Genomic DNA, 20,179 nt, shown 5'->3' with positions numbered 1-20,179 from the left:
TATAGAGATTATTTTTATTTTGTGATTCTATATGCAACATTCTGTAAGCATCTACTTCTAAACCATGCTGACATATTTGTGTGTGCCATCCCTGACCAAAACTTCCTTTCCATGACATGATACAACTCCTCCATGGAACTATTTCCCCCCACTAATAAGAAGCTTACTGTAATAAAAACAACAAACATTTCTGCTTACAAAAACAACTCTTCACTTTAACACTGAAAGTAAATATAGCAGGCAATGATCTCTGACAGCAGATAGTGGAGCTGATGGGTTGGTGTGTAAAATGTGTGAAGACGAAGAGCATGTGTGACATCAGCAGTGAACCCTGAGTGACCTCTGTCAAGATTTCCTTTGTGCCTCTTTTTGTCTGCCTCTGACGCAGAAACTGTCAGAGTATTTTTAATACAAAATCACTCATTGTCAAGAAGAGGAGTCCCATTAGAAAAGGTTAGGTCTTGTTTAGTGGACTTATTTTTTCACAAGGAGAGGAAATGCTTGACGCCACTAGAAGCGAGCTATTCCAAAGAGGATAAAACCTTTTTCAAGTAAGAAGAACTTTCTTTGCTGCATTCAAATTGGACAGTGGAGTCAGAGGCTGAGGAGAGAGACTGAGGGTCAATATGCTGGAGAGGAGCTTCAAGTCAGATTTGAACGCTTTGGACACAATGGTCTCTGTACATGTGGGCATAACCACAAGGCTTCCTTAATATATTAAGTACCCAACAATTCTAATGCCAAATGAGACAGAAAAATCTAAATCTCAGCAAAAGGCACAGCATCCTAAACAGCCTGCCAATAAGCTCCATCACAGGGCTGACACTAAAAAACACAGACACACTGACTCAATTTAACACTCATAAACTAACAGGCTACTCAGATTTAAATCCACTTGACTGGCATTTCTCAGATATTTGAGTAATTTTAAGACCATAAAACTTGACGTTGGTGTAAATATATTACTGGCTTCGAGGTTAAAAAAAACAACAACTTTTTTCACAGGATGGTGTGATGAACACACAGTCATCTGTCTGTTTTTAGACAACATACAAAGTGCTGCATGACTGATATTCAGCCTAACATTGGCACAATTAAGAAAAATCTGCAACTTTTTTCCATCAGTTTTGGCTAAGGTTTTTTTTGTTCTTTTCATGCATTTACAACAAGATTATAAATTATATTTATTCTATCATAATGACATTTTTAAAAGCTGTTTTGGACTCTAGGGCATTCAATAACACGGTAACTGAGCCAGAAGTCACTATAAAGTAATTTTATTTGCTCAAACACAATATTTCATTCAAACTTTTCAAAAAATCATATGATGTAGTTCATTTTCTGTGCTACACTTTCTATACTAGTATATACAAAGAGAGTGGAAAAGCATCTCTGATATGAAGGGGGACTTTTACTTCACACTTCCGTCAGTTTTAAGTCTCAAAGCACTTAAGGTCCATAATAATTAAGTCAGTACTTAAAAAAAAAAAAGTAAATGGAGTCTCTTATGGATGAATTCTAAGTTATCCTGTTTTATAAATCACAACCTTCATAGAATCATGCCAACGTCAAACCATTTGACCCGAAGGAATAAAAAATATGGGTTCAAGTCATTTTATTTATCTGCTAAATCATTTTTTAAATCAAAAAGGCTGGAGCTAAGGTTGCAAAACTATAGTGGAGCCACTGTACATAATTTTCCCTTCTAGCTCATTTCTTTTACTAATAAAGAGCATTCTTCTCTCCCATATTTCACTTCTTTGAAGAAAAGACAAAAAGTGAACTGCTGTTAAAGACTTCAGTGAACTTGTGGTCAGGATCTGAAATGATCCTAACCTGTTTTTCACTTGTAGTTCGCCAGCACTGTTCAGGGCTTAGGTTAATGTGCGAGCCGATCTGCTTTAAGCCTAAAACACAATGAAGTTGAAAACAACTGCTGGAAATTGCACAACAGAGACAAAATGGACATATATATTTTTAGTTGTCTTATCATTTCTCAAGGACATAAAAACAATGCCTGTGAGCTGATGGCTTGAACTTTAACAACACTGTGGAAAATTATACTAACAATATGTTTGTATTTGTCTTCTCTGCCTGCACAGAATTCAAGCCAACAGCTTTTTGTGAAGTCTTACAAGCAGCATGATTTATTCTTCTTTTCGCCAAATATAAGCTGCTAATGGTGAACTAGTTTACAAAAGCCATGCAAAGAAAGAAAAGAGCAGCAGCTTTGGGGTGGATCTATGAGCTGCTGTATGTAAACAGACTGGTTTTATGCAGCCTGTGTGTACAAGCTTACTAAAAGAAATAGAAACACACACGATCTGTGGACACTGAATAATCCCTGCGTGTGCTCACCATCTTTTGGTTTTGTTGATTGCTACAGTCAGAGGGGAGCGGAGGCCACATCAATGGCTGAGCTGTTGCTGGCTGTTGTTACTCTCACAGGATGAGGCAGACGGGCACTCACATTTCATTGATTAACTAATGTAGGATTTCAAGTGGACATTTTTACAGTAGAAAGGAATATTAAAGCAGTGAGTAAACATTATATCTACTGTTGGTTACACTGTAGACAGAGAAATCACTTGTTTGGTCTACATACTTTTGTAAATTTTACTCAAATGTCATTAAGGTAAAAAACAAACAAACAAAAAACCTTCAAATATGTTTCACCCATGATCCAAATATAGTAAAAAATCAAGTGTTGGAGCAAAACAGGACAGAAAAATGTTCCACTACATCCAAGGTAATTTGGATTGTTTTCATCAAGAAAAAATGTATGTAGCTGTTAAATTCGTTTGGACTTCCTATTGGCTATGATCTTTAATTTTATTGAGGCTGATCTTATTGGTTTTTGCTTTTATCCTTTTTAAGCTTATATCACTTTGGTGTTTTCTTTCCTCATACTCATGCTTTTACATTAACTTTTTTTTTTTAAATCATTTTGGCTTTCTTAATGTTTTGTAGTTTATTTTGCATCTCTTTTAATTACTTCTTAAAACTTCAGTCCCCTTGTTCTCAGATTTTGTAGCTGGGTTCCTGTGTTGGCCAGGTACCCATGGGTTCTTGTGATGTCTCATGATGTCTTAGTTCCTTTGACGTCTTGGGATGTTTTAGTACTAATGATGTCTCATGTTGTCTGAGTAATAATATTGTTTGGGTTTATTATGTAGGTTGGCTTTAGGTTTTTCTCCTTTGGGTTACTCTTGATGTTGTTTGGGTGTCTTTTGCTATCTTTCTCTTCTGTTTTGGTTTCCTTCTACTTGTTTTTTCTGCATGTCAAAGCACTTTGTAAACCCTTATTTTCAAAAGTTCTATACAAATAAAGTTATTATGATTTTTATTATATTTAATTGCAGCAGCTTTGGAAACACTGTAAAAAAATGGGGCAAGAAGTGCTGCTAGCAATAATGCTGCTAAAATTAGCTTTTTAACACCAATATTTTATTTTGAATGCTTTAAAACAGTCCTAAACTTGAACGTTGCACCTGTTAAAAACATAATAACGTGATGGCAGTAAGACGTGTAAGCGAGTTGTTCATAAGCATTTTTATATTGCTATTTTAAAGTTATCATGATAATATGACGCCTTATACATTACAACACGTTATCAAAATTATGCAGCTATTAAAAGCATAAGCAAGGAATGCTGATGGCGAGTCAGCTGCTTTTAGCAATATTAATACTGATATATTATTTCTGAACTCGTCTTAGGCTTTACAACACCCCACACCAAATTACAACAAATGCAGCATCTCGTAAAAACATGACTGCAATAAGAGCTACTTTTATTAGCATGTTGATTTTTTTACTATAAGCCATTATAATTATAAACCAATATTAGTTGTTATTGCCTTGAATGTTGGAATTGCATTTGTTGAACTGCATTTGGACTCGTCGTTGATTGATATTTATACCACATTTAGGCCTGTATAATATAAAAACACTGAAAACATAAGGGTAGGTTTCCTGCTTCGTGGAGTTGACAGAAAAACTGATAATATAGAAAATGCTCTTGTAGAAAAGAAGTTATTCGCTGAATGAGGTTGCGCAGATAAAGTTTGCTTAGATTTGCAGGACTTGAGTGTTTTCTGTAGGTCAGTGATTTGCTTTGCTTTGTGTGGGCTTCTTGATGACATAAGCCTGGGTGTTTTCCTCCTCTGATGCACATGTGCACTCGGGGTAGCTGTGGATGATCAGTGGGCCTACTTTTACAACAATAACAATAGCAGTGGTCCTGCAGGAGGGGGGGAAGACCTACCTGTTCTCTGGATATACAGGGTAAAGAAGGTCTGCGAGGCATTTTACAACTGCCATAATAGCTGGTCGACGTTTCCCCAAGTGAAACACAGCTGGACCTTCTCCGAGGTCTGATCACAGGGACCTTTTCCTCCGCGCTGGAAATCCCACTCGGTGCTTCCCTCGTCGGGTAGTAACGGTCAAAACAGAGCCCCAACAGGGAGCCACAAACCCCCGCAAAGCAGGCGAAGAGCGGTCTGAGCAGAGCAGGCAGACCGCTCAAACTTGTAAAAGAAACAAGCCACACAACGCTGGCGAAAACCAGTATAAGAACACTGTGTTTGAGTTTCAGAGTGGGGATGAGTGTGAGCAGACCCACACATCCCAGCACGAATAACAACCTGCCCACCATTTGCATCTGGTGTTGGTCCTCTCCCCATTGCAAAAACCGCAAAACCAAAAAATCCCCGAGGTAACACGATGCTGGCAGTGACAAGAGCCAACATTTATTGCCCTCTTTCTTTCTCCTCCTCAGGTAAAACGTCAAAAAGAAGAAAGCACATCCTATGCTGAATAAAGGACTGATGGACTGGGAGAAACCCGACAAAAAAGTCTGCAAATCCCACAGCGAGTCACTTTGCAAGCTCCTAGAAATGAGAAAAGAGACCGCGAAGATTACAAACGCACCTACGTACAGGGCAGAGACCTTCAACAGTTTTGAACTGAGTATGTCTTCGTTGCAAAACCTGCAAACATTAAAGAAAAATCCCCTCTGATGGTCCTGTTTAAGAGGGGTGACGCAGCTCTTCACATAGCCGTTCCTGAAGCCCTCTGAGCTGTTTACACTTCCAGCTCCGTCGTGGTGCCTTATTTTACTGTGCAAAACCTCTCCTTCCTCCCGTGCAGCCATGGTTCGACTGTGGCTCCTCGTTTCCACGCTAAAGTCCCCCCTCTTCTGATATTCACGCCGTGTTAACGCTCAACTACATGACAGCAAACGCACTCCATGGTCACTCAAACGTGCTCCAGCACTTGGACTAAAGAAAGAAGGTGAGATGTTGTTTTTACAGAAATGGGGCTCTCTGTCGCCCCCCAGAGGCCACAACTCAGAAACCAGGACTTTGTAATGTGAAGCGCTGAGCCAATCCTGAGCCACATCTCTAATGTAATATAATTAATGGACTCTGAGGTTGCACTCAATATGGAGACTTTTAAGAATATATAATTTTCAAACTAGGCAAAAAGTCGGGTAAATTACCTGTGGGCGTGTAGTTTTTCCCTGTAAAGCTTAGGAAGTTTTCTAAATCGGTTACTTTCCTATTAAATATATGGTATTATTTGTTATTAATAAAAAGTAGCAGAAAGAGTAGGAATCCTTTTAAATGTTTCATTTTATCATTGTACAATGTAAAAATCCTGTTCATTTTAGGAAAGGGCTAATTGGGGATGTTGTTGCATTCAAGTCCATTAAAGTGTTTCACAGTTATATATATATATTTTTTTCTTTTTACGTCTCATCAGAGCATACAGTATTGTCGTTAAAATCAAATTGGCCTTGTTTTATTGGAATAATCCTTTTACTATCCCACGATCAATTTGACTTTCGATCAAAACTGTCGCCAGTGGGAAGTGTTGCATCTTGTTCTCTGGGATCGCTTGGTTCCCCTGCCCTGATTCATAAACTAAACGATTACCGATCATATCAATTGCAGCTCCAATGTAACTCCTTGGTCTTACACACCCTTTGAACTCCTGTTTTATTACAATAATGTAAAGATATTTGTGTAGGTTGAGGTCTAAACTAGCAGTTGTGTGTATGAAAAGGTTTTAGATTCAACAATTGTTCCCCATTTTTACTTTTTTGCACATCATATCTTGATTTTTGTCAACTCTGTTACACACACAAATGTATTTAATTTTCATTTTATTAATTCAAGATGAATGTCAAGTTTTCAGTAATGATATTTAAGAAAAGGAATCATTTTACACTTTTCATTTTACTTCTCTAAGTATCTTATCCTAGAATTGTATGATTTTCTAACTTTATCTTTAATTTTAACTGTATTAAACTTATCATTTTAATTAAATTAGTTACTAATACATATAGATTAGCTGGTATTTTCACTAATGAGAAGAATAAAATGAACAGAGGATTAAACATTATTTGTAAAACAAACAAAACGATTATCTGATGGAGTTGATGAGTATCTGACAGAGTTGGGATAAAAGTGATAGCCTAAACTAGCTTTCTAACCCAAATAATTATTATACTTGAATATAAATTTAAAGGGTGATTGGAATGATTCTTTGATTCTTCTTTTGATGTCTTATTGAGCCCCCCTCCAAATTTGGATTACGGCTCTTGCAAAGGTATTTCTTCTTTCAGGGTTCAGTAACACTGGTCCATGGTCTTATCACTAAGTGGAGAGGTAGCCTATATCAACAGGAGCGAGTAGCTTTTTTGATTATCTGTACTTTTTTGGTTACTTTTATAAATCACTACTTCTACTTTTACTGAAGTTTATTTCAGAGTAAGTATTGTACCCCATTAGGGTACACTGTAAAAAGCATCAAGTAGGCATACTGAGAAAGAAAAAAATAAATATTATTTTATCTTAGTTTAAGTCACGCCTTATAATCAACAACCTTGTCAGAGCTTTATATATATATATATTTATATTCTCTTGTTGTTACTGCACATTAGGGAAAGATTATATTTCACTGTAAAAGCCTCTTGGGTATCAAAAGCAGCTACTCAGCCCTCAGAGTCAACCTTGAATGATCTACTTTTTACTTTTACTCGAATAGATTTATAGGCCAGTAGCCTACATTTACTTTTAATTCTACTTCTACTTGGGCAAAAACTAAACTAACAGCCTTGTACTTCTTCAAGATACTTGAAACTGGGTTAGTGATGCATCATCAAAACATTGACAACGACTGTACAAAAGGGAAACCAATTGATCCATAAGTGGCTACTCAAAAAGCTATCTTATTATAAGTAAGCTCCTAACTTTATAAAATCAACAAGACTCAAGGTTCTTTGAAATCAGTAACAAGTTGTGAAACCCTTTAACAAAAATCCCCCATGTCATTAACATAGCACCCAGTTTTCAGTCAAGTCATGAAAATCTCAGTAAGTTCCACCAACAGAAAACAAACAGATGTGTCTTTGCAAATCAATGTCTGAACTACCTACAACTAACAGACATTTTCAATGCTTTTTATAGCACTCATACAGCAGGTTACTATTTGAGTTTAGCCTTTGGTTTTGCACACCACCTTTAATTTACTGTCAGACCTCTTGTACTTAAGAATATGTAGCGTTAAGTTATTTGAAACTATAGCATATAGAAAAAATTTACAGGAATTTTATCCACCATATATATGAAGAGGTGTCACTGATGTTTGAAGATGTTTCTCTAAAACTCCCAGTGGGGTTCACTTTAAATGTCTTGCCTAACCATGTGTTAGTTCATATCTTGTAGTTGGTAACTAAATTTAGTAAATAAAAGGAACAAGATTTAAGTCAATTTTAATCTTACATGAATTAGGAGACCAGTGCTACTCATTTTATAAACTTGAGCAAATGCCTGAGTCTTTTGCCTTTAAGTGGTATGACACCCATGTTAGTCTTTGCTCTGCTTGGACTGAACTCTATTTTATTTTATCAGTTATTTGTTCATTTAAGGTGATCTGAAAGATTTTGTAGAACATGTCTATCCTGACCTTGCATGAAAAAAAGATCATACAGAACTGAGGCTGTCTGTTAAAATAATCAGAATATTTGATTAGTAATATTTAAGTATAGAAAATATCATTTAATAGTGGGCATAGAGTAGCCTGAGGCGTCACTGTCCTTTAACAATACTTTGGCTGTAAAATGTCTGAAGCATGTTTTGTAATATAAAATCATGAGAATTTGTTTTCAAATTCAGTTGGAGCTTCAAAAGTCAACATTAAATTACTACTTGATTTTATTTGTGTAATTTGTTGCTTTTGTGCAATAATAATAATACTAATAACTATAATATGAAATGAAATAGATAAATACAGTATAAAAATGTGTTGCTTTCATTTGTTTTGATTAAGAAAACAATAAAATAATAAACTATCACCAGACTTGTCCAGCTAGACTTGATCTCCTTCAGTTTTGGGGAGTGATGTATTCACAAAGATACAACAGTCTGGTTGTTGTGGTGCTTTAGGGGGCTTAAGGTGTGAGTTGTTGCAGTGTTGTGTGAGAAATTAAAGTGGAAAGAAGGGACTGGATGAAACAGAACACATTTACTTGTTTCATTCAGCTTTTTTTGCGCCCTTCTCTGGAAACAAAGCACAGCTTCCACTAGAGGGTGCTGCATACTGGTCAAATCTGTTGAACTATCCGCTGAAGAGCAAATGTATTGTAGTTCATTAATCTTTTTAAACTGATAGGCAGAGTCTGACATTAGGGTAAAGTCTGCTGAAAACTTAATCAGAGAGATAGTTAAACTCTGATGTGTCAGTCACTGTAAACTTTTTTGATCACTCCTATAAACTTTAACTGCCAGAAAAAAATATTCTGCAAAAGACCTGCAGCATTTAAGAATGTTTTTGATTGTTATGCTTTTTTATGAATCTTTAATAGCTGCTGTGACTACAACTAAATATTTATGGTACTATGAAGAAGCACTGACTGCATGCACGATTTTTAAAATTCCCATTGCTTTGTATTCGCATGGACTTAACAAAAAATCCTAAAATGAGAGGATTACCTCACATTCATTTTAAAGTTATTTAGCACAGTTACAGCCACATTTACAGGATGGACACAGCTGACCAGATATAATAATATTTTCTATAATAAACATAAAACTAAAGCGTGTCTGTTTGTACTGTAATGAGCTGTCCTTATTGGCCCTGTGTTATGACTTTCGCGTTTGATCCTTGCTGCGCACCGTAGCTGTGATGTGGCTCAGAAAGTAATCTTCCACGTCATTAGGAAGTGGTGGAAAGCCGAAGGGACAGCTCACCAGACGGAGTCCCACCGATTTTTTACAGATGTGAATATCCAACATTGGATATCAGAGGCCACTTCGAAGGACCATAGTCGTGCATTTAGGTAGGTTTTGTAGTTTAATGTAAACCAATATAAGCATTGTTGTCTGTCCTTAGCCGTGGTATAAGCTAACGAGCTAACGTTACTGTCCTCCATTTCATTGCTAACCCGGGCAAAGGCTCCACTGACGTTAGCTAACATTACCTGATCACCAGGTTTTAGTTTATTTTAGAGCTGTTATACCAGGCAATTATCAATTTTAATAAATGGTATTTGCATTTTGTTCAGGATTTGACGCACAGTTGACAGTGCAAATTCAGGAAACATCATTAACGCTAGGTTAGCAAGCTAGCCCCAATGATATACGAGTGTATTAATGCTGCGTGTCAAACTTCGCTCATTTGTTTCATTGAAATATAATTGTAACCTTAGGGGATTTAACTCTTACAGAACTGTTTGATGTGATGTAACGATTGCTATCTAATATTTACAATAAAAGCATCACAGGATGGTGCAACACATCAGTACGTTTTAGTCGTGACCTCTTAATTCACTCCTGTATCACTAGTGTAGTATTGCTGTACCTAACCCTTTAGTAGCGGTGGTTACAGGTGAAATCTCACACGCCTTTCATTTTTGACCGTTGGTATTAATTTTTTCTCAGTTCAGGTCTTAAACTAGACCAATTAAAGCATGAAGGAACCCTGATAATTTCACCAATATTTACTGTATTTTCATTATATAAGTATATTCCTTTTAAAATATGCACAAGTTTATTGCGCACCAAAATTTCCAAGCTCAAGTCATGATAAATTATTCCCTGTTCTCAACATCTGTCATTGAAAGAATGTGTCAATTCTTATACCACTGTTAGATCTTTTCAGTATTTTTAAAATAAATATTTCTATTTAACACTGTTGTGAGCTCAGGGCAATTTTTGTATTATCATGGTGTCTTTAGACAGTCATATTTGGAGTCCATGGTTACATAGATCCATGATTATGATTGTTATCCCACTTTGCTTTCAGGTTAAAAACACAAGGCCCCTGCTGTTACTTTGTTTTTCTTATAAAAGAGATCTATAAAGACTGCATACTTGTCTCTTTACCCAATGCCACATACTCTTTATTTTAAATGACTGTACTAAGCATGCACAGGTGCAAGAGTTTAACATCGATATTGGCCAATATCAGCCCCTTTGAAAGGCATCAGGAAATAACGTGGGCATGAACAGATGTCAATAGCAGATGTTTATCTGTCGTGATGTATCAGTCATATGCTGGCATTTAGCGCGCCTAACAGCTGATTCAAAGAAAGATTTATAATTGGGCAGAGATCTGACCTGTTGGACAAACTCTGAGAGAAAATGTTGGCATTGTGGGCCTGTTCCGACTAAAGAAGTGATGGAAAAAGCATTTGTATTGTCCACAGGCTAAATTGTTGTTTTAAATGTTGTTATCTGCATCGACTGTGACTTTTAGTGCATCTCAGTTTTGTACACAATGTGTTTAGGTAAATCATAAAGTGTTGAGTGAGTAATTTCTCACCATCAGTTTTGCTAGATTTGTTTTCCCTGGTCATGTTTATCGAGGAGCTAAAGCACAGGAAATTAAATTCGCCACATGATGTTGCACTGTATATAGACCTATGTAAATAAATCTGTTATTTTCCTGTGTCCCATAGGTGTTATCCAGTGAGCAGCGTTCATTTTTCTTCTTCCTAGTGGGAGCAAGCACAGCAGCAAAATGACGGCTGCAGAGAACGTTTGTTACACTTTGATCAATGTTACGTCAGATTCAGAGCCCCCTTCGGAAGTCAGCCTTAAAGCTGATCTAGGTAAGTTATCTTAATGTTATGTCACAAAGTGGCTTTGTATAATGCACATCTGGTACTGTCCGAAATTTGTATGGATTATTAATTTTGTAAAAAAAAATATCAAAGGAAAGCTGTTAATAGTGAAATATGTGGGTTATCAAATCAAAAAAGCTGTAAAACCATGCAAGTTAAATATATAGAAATGTTAATAATGAAGTTAAATTGTTTTTCTACAGAAAAGGGTGAGATCAAGGCTAAGACTGAAGCCCTGAAGAAGGTCATCATCATGATCCTGAACGGGGAGAAGTTGCCAGGACTGCTGATGACCATCATTCGCTTTGTGCTGCCACTTCAAGACCACACCATCAAAAAGTTGCTGCTGGTGTTCTGGGAGATCGTTCCCAAAACAACCCCAGATGGCAAGCTGCTTCAGGAGATGATCCTGGTCTGTGATGCCTACAGGAAGGTAAGCAACTGTGTTTACCAACAAAGCTGAACAACACAACTTTGTTTAATCTTAGGGAGGTGTGCTTGTTTGTGTAATTAATCAAGTGTAATACCAAGGACAAGCAGGCTAATGGCTGTTAAAATAAGAGAAAAAATATTGATATAAATTCAGTGAGATTTTAAACATCACACTTCTTAAGGCTACAGCTTCTAAATGGCTAAATTCTTTGCATGCACTTTCTCTAATGTAAACATGGAATAATTATTGAAATACATCACTTTTGAATGAACTTTTAGGACCTGCAGCATCCCAACGAATTCATCCGAGGCTCCACTCTGCGTTTCCTGTGCAAGCTGAAGGAGTCTGAGTTGCTCGAGCCTCTCATGCCCGCAATCCGAGCCTGCCTGGAACATCGTCACAGTTACGTCCGTCGCAACGCTGTCCTGGCCATTTACACCATCTACAGGTTCAAACTGTTAAATACTTTTAAGTTCACTCACTTTATAGAAAAGTATTTTTCCATTTCTAATTGAACAAAAAGATAATCATAAAACGTATGTGTTGTAGGAACTTTGAACATCTCATCCCAGATGCTCCAGAACTGATCCATGATTTCCTTGTCAATGAAAAAGATGCGAGCTGTAAGAGAAATGCCTTCATGATGTTGATTCATGCAGATCAGGTATGTAGAGTATTCTATTTATTTTTGTTGTTTTTTTTGCTGCTGAGAATTACAGATGTGAATGTCAAAAGCCATAGCAAACGCAATTTCATCAATCTCTTCACCATTTACAGGACCGAGCCCTGGATTACCTCAGCACCTGTATTGACCAGGTTCACACATTTGGCGACATTCTTCAGCTTGTTATTGTGGAACTGATTTACAAGGTCAGTTAAGGCCTTCATGCCTTGTTTGGGCTTTGAAGCACAACAGCAGTCTTACATATTAAATAACTGACCTTTTGTTGTTCCCTGTCTGTTAGGTCTGCCATGCTAACCCCTCTGAGCGTGCTCGGTTTATCCGTTGCATCTACAACCTGCTGCAGTCTTCCAGTCCAGCAGTTAAGTATGAGGCTGCTGGTACTCTCGTAACCCTCTCCAGTGCTCCAACTGCCATCAAGGTAAATCAAGGGTTTATTAATATTCTTCTGTGCAATATCAAGTCATGTTTTACTTATGAAGCACATTTAATACATAGTTTGCTTCACATAAAGCAACAAAAGAAACAATCACAAGTAATAAAATTCAAATGGATAAAAGAGTAGAGTAATATAAACTTCTACTGTACAAACCTAGAAAGCCGTATGCACAAAAATATATATGCATATTAATATTAAATGTTGAAAAGTACAGCTCACACGTGCACACTCAAAAATAAAAATCTTGAATGTAAACTGATAAAAAAGGTTGTGGCGAGAATCCGTATAGCTGCATTTTGTATTAGTAGTAGTTGTAGTTGGAAAACAGATGCTGTTGGAAGCCCCATGGCTAGACCATAGCAGTAGTCTAACCCGCTTGTTATGAAAGCGTATAATTCTTCTTCAGCATCTGAAACCGATAGGGTTGTGATATTATATAAGATAATATATGAGATAATTGAGTTTGAAGGTATTTTTTAGGTTTCAGAGGGCAGATTTTGTGCACTGATTGATGTGACTTTAAAATTAGGAACATTGTTCATTATTAGCCCAGATTTTCCTGTAAAACTGTGTTGGCAGTGATGTCTTTGGTGACTTATTTTGTTCCATTTTGGATTTCAGGCTGCAGCCCAGTGCTACATTGACTTGATTATCAAGGAGAGCGACAACAACGTGAAGCTGATTGTTCTTGATCGCCTGATTGAACTGAAGGAGCACCCCACTCATGAGCGTGTACTCCAGGTACATTGGATTATGGCTTTATTTCATTCACAGTAAGAAAAATCTTATATGATTCCTTTAAAGTGCAAAGACCATCTCCCCATGTCTTTATCATGTTTTTGAAAGTACTGGGTTTTGAAAGGAAAAATGTACCAGAGAAGTTATCAATTTATGTTTTATTATTCTTCATTGAGTAGAGTTATGAGACAGTACATGTTGCACGTACGGTTTATGATCTGTAAAAAGTCTTTATTTGGTTTCCCATGATGCTCTTTATTTAGGACCTTGTGATGGACATCCTACGAGTTCTCAGCACTCCTGACCTGGAAGTCCGAAAGAAGACTTTACAGCTGGCTTTGGACCTTGTTTCATCTCGCAACGTAGAAGAGGTCAGTGCTTACACAGTACATCCATGTCACGCTGATGTCATCTCACAGCATGGACACAAAGAAAAAAGAGGAAAACATTACTAATGTATGTTATCTTTATATTTTGTCCAGTTGGTGATTGTTTTAAAGAAAGAAGTGATCAAGACAAACAACGTAACAGAACACGAAGACACAGATAAGTATAGGCAGCTGTTGGTGCGCACTCTTCACTCTTGCAGTGTGCGCTTCCCTGACATGGCAGCCAATGTCATCCCTGTGGTAAGTTTGCTGTTCTTAAAGCCCAGTGAAAAGAATATGCTCTAAAATTAGAATATTACTAATGTTTCTCTGTCTTACTGTGATTTACAGCTGATGGAATTCCTAAGTGACACTAATGAGGCAGCTGCTGCTGATGTGCTGGAGTTTGTACGAGAGGCAATTCAGAGATTTGACAATTTAAGACCCCTTGTCATCGAGAAGATGCTGGAAGTTTTTCACGCCATTAAAACTGTCAAGTAAGTTTATCTTAGCACAATAAAGGAAGTGTTATGCAGACTCTTCCCAGTCTGTTAAATAATGGGATAATTTGGTTTAGAGAATTTGAATTAGATCAGTAGTTCCCAAAGTGAGGGACAGGACACACACTTTGTCAATTATGTAAAAAAAATCCTGTAAAATTAGTTTAGTTTAAAATAAAACCAGTTATTCACTGAGATCTGAGCTTAAATGTAAGTAATGTGTATAAAAACTCCATGAAATGTTGTCTTCAAGCTTTGGACAAAATTGTACACTTTAACCACCTCCAGGGACAGAGGGGGTCCCCGGTCTCTCAGGCTGTTATTTTTGGGATCATGGGCTGAAAATTTTGTGAACTCCTGAATTATATGATGAAGTTGATCAACAATTCAAACATTATGTATTCAAACTTCATTTTGTAGTTTATATCTATAACAACAAATTTAATTGAACTGTCAGTTTGACTGTAATTGATTTTCTTTGGTCTGTAGCCTTTATTGACCCATTAAGACCTAAGGCTGCCTAAAACGCTACCCTCTAAAAACTGCATAACAATGAAAAAAATCTCCTGTAACCAGAGGATTTTCTAAAAAAACTGCACAGAATTTCAGTTTTTACCTAGATCTTTTTTATCTTAGCCCTCTTGGCAGATTGAGACCTGAAACGCAAAACACCTAAAAGCTCAAAACTTTTGCTTTAACTGTAAATATTTACCTTTGCATCATCCAGTCTTAAAGGTTAATACATGCAAAAAGTGTATCCAGTTTTAATGTGTTAAATGAATAAGCACTGTTTACCTTTCACCAGATGTGCTATTGCTTTAAAATTATATAAATAATTAAACAAGAGGATGAAACATAGCACTAGTACTAATACAGATCGTAAAGTTTAAGCCGCGAGTCACCTTACATTAGGGATAAAGCTGCTCTGAACTACTTATTATTGTTAGAGTCGTGGCGAGTATCTGTCTGCTTTAACATTTGTAATTTTTTTTCTTCAACTTGGCCGTTTTATTTACAGGCCTGGTGATTTCATCAATGAAGGAGCATGTTAAACTGAATGCTCATTACATTTGTCTCTTTTTTTCATATTTTAGGATCTACAGGGGAGCATTGTGGATCTTAGGGGAATACTGCAGCACCAAGGACGACATACAAAGTGTGATGACAGAAGTACGCAGATCCTTGGGCGAGGTATGTTCCTCCATTATTATAACACTCATTATAATGCAAACGTTATCATTAATTTGTCACAAAAATCTGACATTTGCTTCCTACCTGGACAGATCCCGATCGTAGAAAATGAAATAAAGAAGGAGACAGGAGAGGTGAAACCAGAGGATGAAGTGAGTGCTGCTCCAGCCCAGAAGCTGGTGACAGAGATGGGTACATATGTGACACAGAGCGCCCTTAGCTCCTCCAGACCCTCCAAGAAAGAAGAAGACAGGTTAAAACCATTTTCAGGATATCATTGTCTGACTGTAATGTTGAACTGATAGTAGGGAGTGTTGCAATCTAACACCCAGCTCACTCAGTAAAACACTGATTTTGTTTTCACAGACCTCCTCTCAGAGGCTTCCTGATGGATGGAGACTTCTATGTGGCAGCCTCCCTGGCCACCACACTCACCAAAGTGGCCTTGCGCTATGTTGCTATTGTTCAAGATAAAAAGAAACAAAATGTTAGATTTTTTTTTTTACTACACTTGAAGACAGCAGCCTAGTGAAAATCCAGCTCTTCCTCTGATCCCTGCTGTCTCTCTCAGTCTTTTGTTGCAGAGGCCATGCTGATCATGGTTACTGTGCTGCACCTGGGTAAGTCCTCTCTGCCCAAGAAGCCAATTACAGACGATGATGTGGACCGCATCTCGCTGTGCCTGAAGGTGCTGTCAGAGTGCTCACCACTTATGAATGACATTTTCAACAAAGAGTGCCGTAAATCCCTGTCACATATGCTGACCGTCAGACTGGAGGAGGAGAAACTGTCACAGAAGGTAATGACCAACACCCCAGAGGGATGAACTCAATATTTAACCTGCTGACAGTCAGCTGCAGCAAACAAATAACTGGTACTGATTGCACACTTTTGGACCCAGTTTATTTGTTGACATGAAGTCGACACTAGTCTATGCAACTTCTTGGAACTGTCAAGTAGCCAAGTACTAATCTTATTTTGAAAAAATGCTCTGACTTATTATATGCACATAGTGATAACCTTTTATTTTTGTTGTGTTTTTCTTTTTTTTGTAAATTATAGGTTTTAATATACCTCCAAATATTAATCACCTGTGTCACATTTTTCACTACAGAAAGAGTCAGAGAAACGTAACGTCACAGTGCAGGCCGATGATCCCATCTCCTTCATGCAGCTGACAGCCAAAAATGAAATGACATCTAAGGAGGACCAGTTCCAGCTCAGTCTGCTGGCTGCTATGGGCAACACTCAGAGGAAGGAGGCTGCTGATCCCCTGGCTTCAAAACTTAATAAGGTATAGGCTAGCTGGAAATTGATTTGAGAGAAAATACTACTGTGTCAGGAGCTATTTTAATTATAGATGATAACAATGCTTACAGATTATAGTGCCATTGTTATGAAAGCTCCCCATCCTTTTTGTATTTATTATACTTGAAGACATTAGATCGGTATTTACCTGATGATGCTGTTTCTGACCGATTAGTAGGGGAAATTAACCTATTTTCATTTCTGTGCACTTTTTGAAATAGTTTTCTCTTATTTGTGGAATTATTTGGCTGTTTTTAAAAATAAGAGCATACTGCTGAGAGTCTTTATATTGTCCCTTATATTGTATATAATATTGTATATTCTTGTAATTTATATTAATAATATATATTATTTATAATTTATTATATTGTAGAATTTGTTTGCCAGAGTGAGTGGAAAATCAGAATTACTTTGTTTATCCTTTAAGGGAAATTTAGTAACTTCTGTACAGAAAATAAGCATGAAGATATAAGCAAAAAATCTGTGAAATATGTCCTTACATAAACAATACAGTATGGAGAGAGCAAGAGGAATAAACTGTGAAATAGTTTAACAAATAAGCAGAATAACTGTATGAACTGCCAAAGGCTGCATGCATGCTGGAAACATCTGTATGTAGCTGTGTTGTAACTGGTTATTGACTGTTGTCCCATCTAGGTGACCCAGCTGACAGGTTTTTCAGACCCAGTGTATGCAGAAGCCTATGTTCACGTCAACCAGTACGACATTGTGCTGGATGTTTTGGTGGTCAACCAAACAAGCGACACTCTCCAGAACTGCACCCTTGAGCTGGCTACTTTAGGTTGGTTTAGTTAGTTTTACACCTCACTGGACAAATGCTTTGCTCTCCTTTTTACATATTGTTGTTACACTGATTCCTTCAATGTATCCCTGCTACAGGTGATCTCAAGTTGGTTGAGAAGCCTTCGCCTCTCACGTTGGCCCCTCATGACTTTGCAAACATTAAGGCCAATGTAAAGGTTGCCTCAACAGAGAATGGCATTATATTTGGCAACATCGGTAAGAGAATTAATTGGTGTCTGCTGACTATCAAAGCTAAATGTGTGGTGTTTGTTCTCTCTGCTACAAGGCAATGTTTTCTTACTTGCTTGGGTGTTTGATTCTTTCTTTCAGTCTACGATGTGTCAGGGGCTGCTAGTGACAGAAACTGCGTTGTCCTCAGTGACATCCACATCGACATCATGGACTACATCCAGCCAGCATCCTGCACCGATGCAGAATTCAGACAGATGTGGGCAGAATTTGAGTGGGAAAACAAGGTAAGGCATTTCTGTTTTGGAATGGCTTTACAAAAATTACTGTTGTCATGTTTGCTGTTCTCTTCTTGTCTACTGTCTTATTTAACACATGCAATCTTTCTTTCTTTCTTGTAGGTGACAGTCAATACCAACATCACTGATCTGAACGATTATCTACAGCATATCCTGAAGTCCACCAACATGAAGTGTTTGACTCCAGAGAAGGTTGGTATTTGACATTACATACAGCAATGCAAAAACAATTAAAAGATTTTAAAACTGGAAAAAAAACATAATATAATGGATAAAATAGTTGATGAATGCTTTCAAGGCTGGCTTATGTGTGGAAGAATTTAATTAGGTTCATAAGAGGTCTGGTAACATTTATTTAACGCCTATACATACATAACTTGGCCTTCATCTCACCTCAACAATACTTTGTTGTTGTTATGTAATAGTCTAAACTCGCTCCTTTTTTTTCTCACGAACCAGGCTCTGTCTGGCTTCTGTGGCTTCATGGCTGCCAACCTTTATGCTCGTTCTATCTTTGGAGAAGACGCCCTGGCTAATGTCAGCATCGAGAAGCCCATCCACCTGGGGCCAGAGGCACCTGTCAATGGACACATACGCATCAGAGCCAAAAGTCAGGTAGGCCACAGCTGCTGCCCAATGAAGCCTAAAGCATCCGAGGAGTAAAGGCTTGGTTGAATTTATTTTTGAAGCAACTAAGTCGGGGGTTTGGGAAGGATGAAATTCAATCAAATGGCACACTGAAAAACTGAAGCAAGTAACAAACAATAGTGAATACACTGAAGAAGTTAGTCACGAATTTAAGCCTACTGTTCTCATCAGCATGTTTGATTTTGTTATAATAAATCCTCCCCTCTTTATTTCACAGGGGATGGCCCTGAGCCTCGGTGACAAAATCAACCTGTCCCAAAAGAAGACAAATGTGTGATCCAGCTGATCCTTTGTAAAGTCGCCTGTTGTTTCTCTTGTATTGCCGTCATCATACAGCCTCTTTATTTCTGCAAATTAAGAACTCTATATGGTCAGTTGCTTCTGTGCTGCTTTTTTATTACTTCACATCTGTCTGAAAGCTACATCTGAGTAATTTTGCCCTGTCCTCTTTAATTTCCAATAAATAAATGAAAATTAAAAGAATGAGACATCTTTGCTACATGCTTTATTCATTGATTTGTTAATATTTATTGAAATATTTTGACTCAACTTTTCAAAATATTTCACTTCATGACTACATATCAGTCGTTTCAGCTCACATGATTTGATTTTGGAAATAAAAACAATATTGACATTTTGCCAACTGTATTGATTTTTTGAACATTGCAATCCAAATTACAACACTATTCAAAAGATTCTTTTTAGAAACTAATATTTACATTTTTATGTCCACGTCCCTTTTAAATGTTTAATTAATTGATTAATTAGATTTGTGATATTACATTTTGATGAAGTAGCTTGAATATTTGTGAGGAGATAGATATCAAGAAGATTTTTTTTTCCTGTTTTATTGAGAAGGAGATAAAGTAAATGGCAGGGTTCTCCTTCCAAATATTTTTCACCAAAGAAACTTTATTTCTACTCAACATTTAGCAACATTTTCTTTGGTAAGTTGTTCTGAACATGAGGCATGAAAGCAGATGTTTATAGTGTGTGGTTTCCCAAAGATTTGTCACTTTTACCTAAAGATTTTTGTGCCCCAAAGTGAGTTGACTCCTGTCTGGAGCTCCTGCTGAGCCCAGCCTCATTGCCTCAGGCTCTGATTAGAATTTCTTGGATGCCTCGTGTGATTGCTGCAGTGTGAAACTGACTGGAATTTGTCTTGTCACTACCCATAATCAACAGAGTGACATTATGACACCTGTTACTAATATACAAATCAAAGTTAGGGACATGATTCCTACTAACCTACAGTATGATGTATTGCAGGGATATCAGAGGTCACCATCTGTAAGAAGTCTCATCACTGTTGTAATGAGATGGAGATAGATTAGCGCAGGCACGGGCCTACACATTCCACTTGGCCTCCTGTTTATAATTTAAGAGTCAAGGGACATTTCTGGTATACTGCCAGATTAAAAGGTCACTGCCCCAGTCATACATTTACAATAT

General features: G+C 37.2%; 2 protein-coding genes across 4 annotated transcripts in view; one reads left to right on the top strand and one right to left on the bottom strand.

The window, feature by feature from the left end:
* Positions 1-5,456, bottom strand: part of pde3b (phosphodiesterase 3B) — a 70,986-nt gene extending 65,530 nt beyond the window's left edge. Inside the window, exon 1 of one of the 3 annotated variants that reach the window (XM_041788328.1) lies at positions 4,265-5,456. In XM_041788328.1, the coding sequence (XP_041644262.1) occupies positions 4,265-5,152 (888 nt within the window). In that variant the 5' untranslated portion in view covers positions 5,153-5,456. The remainder of the gene's footprint in view (positions 1-4,264) is intronic. The other 2 variants (XM_041788319.1, XM_041788336.1) reach the window with 2 other exon arrangements.
* Positions 5,457-9,208: 3,752 nt separating this feature from the next.
* Positions 9,209-19,215, top strand: copb1 (COPI coat complex subunit beta 1). The gene is made up of 22 exons (XM_041793779.1): positions 9,209-9,343; positions 10,964-11,116; positions 11,332-11,561; positions 11,840-12,009; positions 12,111-12,225; positions 12,339-12,431; positions 12,527-12,664; positions 13,304-13,423; positions 13,684-13,791; positions 13,903-14,049; positions 14,140-14,285; positions 15,383-15,479; positions 15,572-15,732; positions 15,846-15,966; positions 16,051-16,278; positions 16,594-16,773; positions 17,445-17,589; positions 17,688-17,807; positions 17,922-18,067; positions 18,182-18,271; positions 18,539-18,694; positions 18,945-19,215. Exons 2-22 carry the CDS (start codon positions 11,026-11,028, stop codon positions 19,002-19,004), a joined length of 2,862 nt encoding a protein of 953 aa, XP_041649713.1. The 5' UTR covers positions 9,209-9,343; positions 10,964-11,025; the 3' UTR covers positions 19,005-19,215.
* The last annotated feature ends 964 nt before the right edge of the window (positions 19,216-20,179 follow it).

Source organism: Cheilinus undulatus, linkage group 1, assembly GCF_018320785.1.
Source record: "Cheilinus undulatus linkage group 1, ASM1832078v1, whole genome shotgun sequence".
Taxonomy (NCBI): Eukaryota; Metazoa; Chordata; class Actinopteri; order Labriformes; family Labridae; genus Cheilinus; species Cheilinus undulatus.
Note: the sequence above shows the minus strand (reverse complement) of the source record. Positions and strands in the feature narration are given on the sequence as shown.

What these genes read in the sequence shown, in the direction of transcription:
- copb1 (XM_041793779.1), top strand. Translation starts at nt 11,026, where the DNA reads ATGACGGCTGCAGAGAACGTTTGTTACACTTTGATCAATGTTACGTCA. An exon ending in CAGCCTTAAAGCTGATCTAG is followed by an intron (nt 11,117 to 11,331) that starts GTAAGTTATCTT and finishes GTTTTTCTACAG; the next exon opens with AAAAGGGTGAGATCAAGGCT. An exon ending in TCCAAGAAAGAAGAAGACAG is followed by an intron (nt 15,733 to 15,845) that starts GTTAAAACCATT and finishes TTGTTTTCACAG; the next exon opens with ACCTCCTCTCAGAGGCTTCC.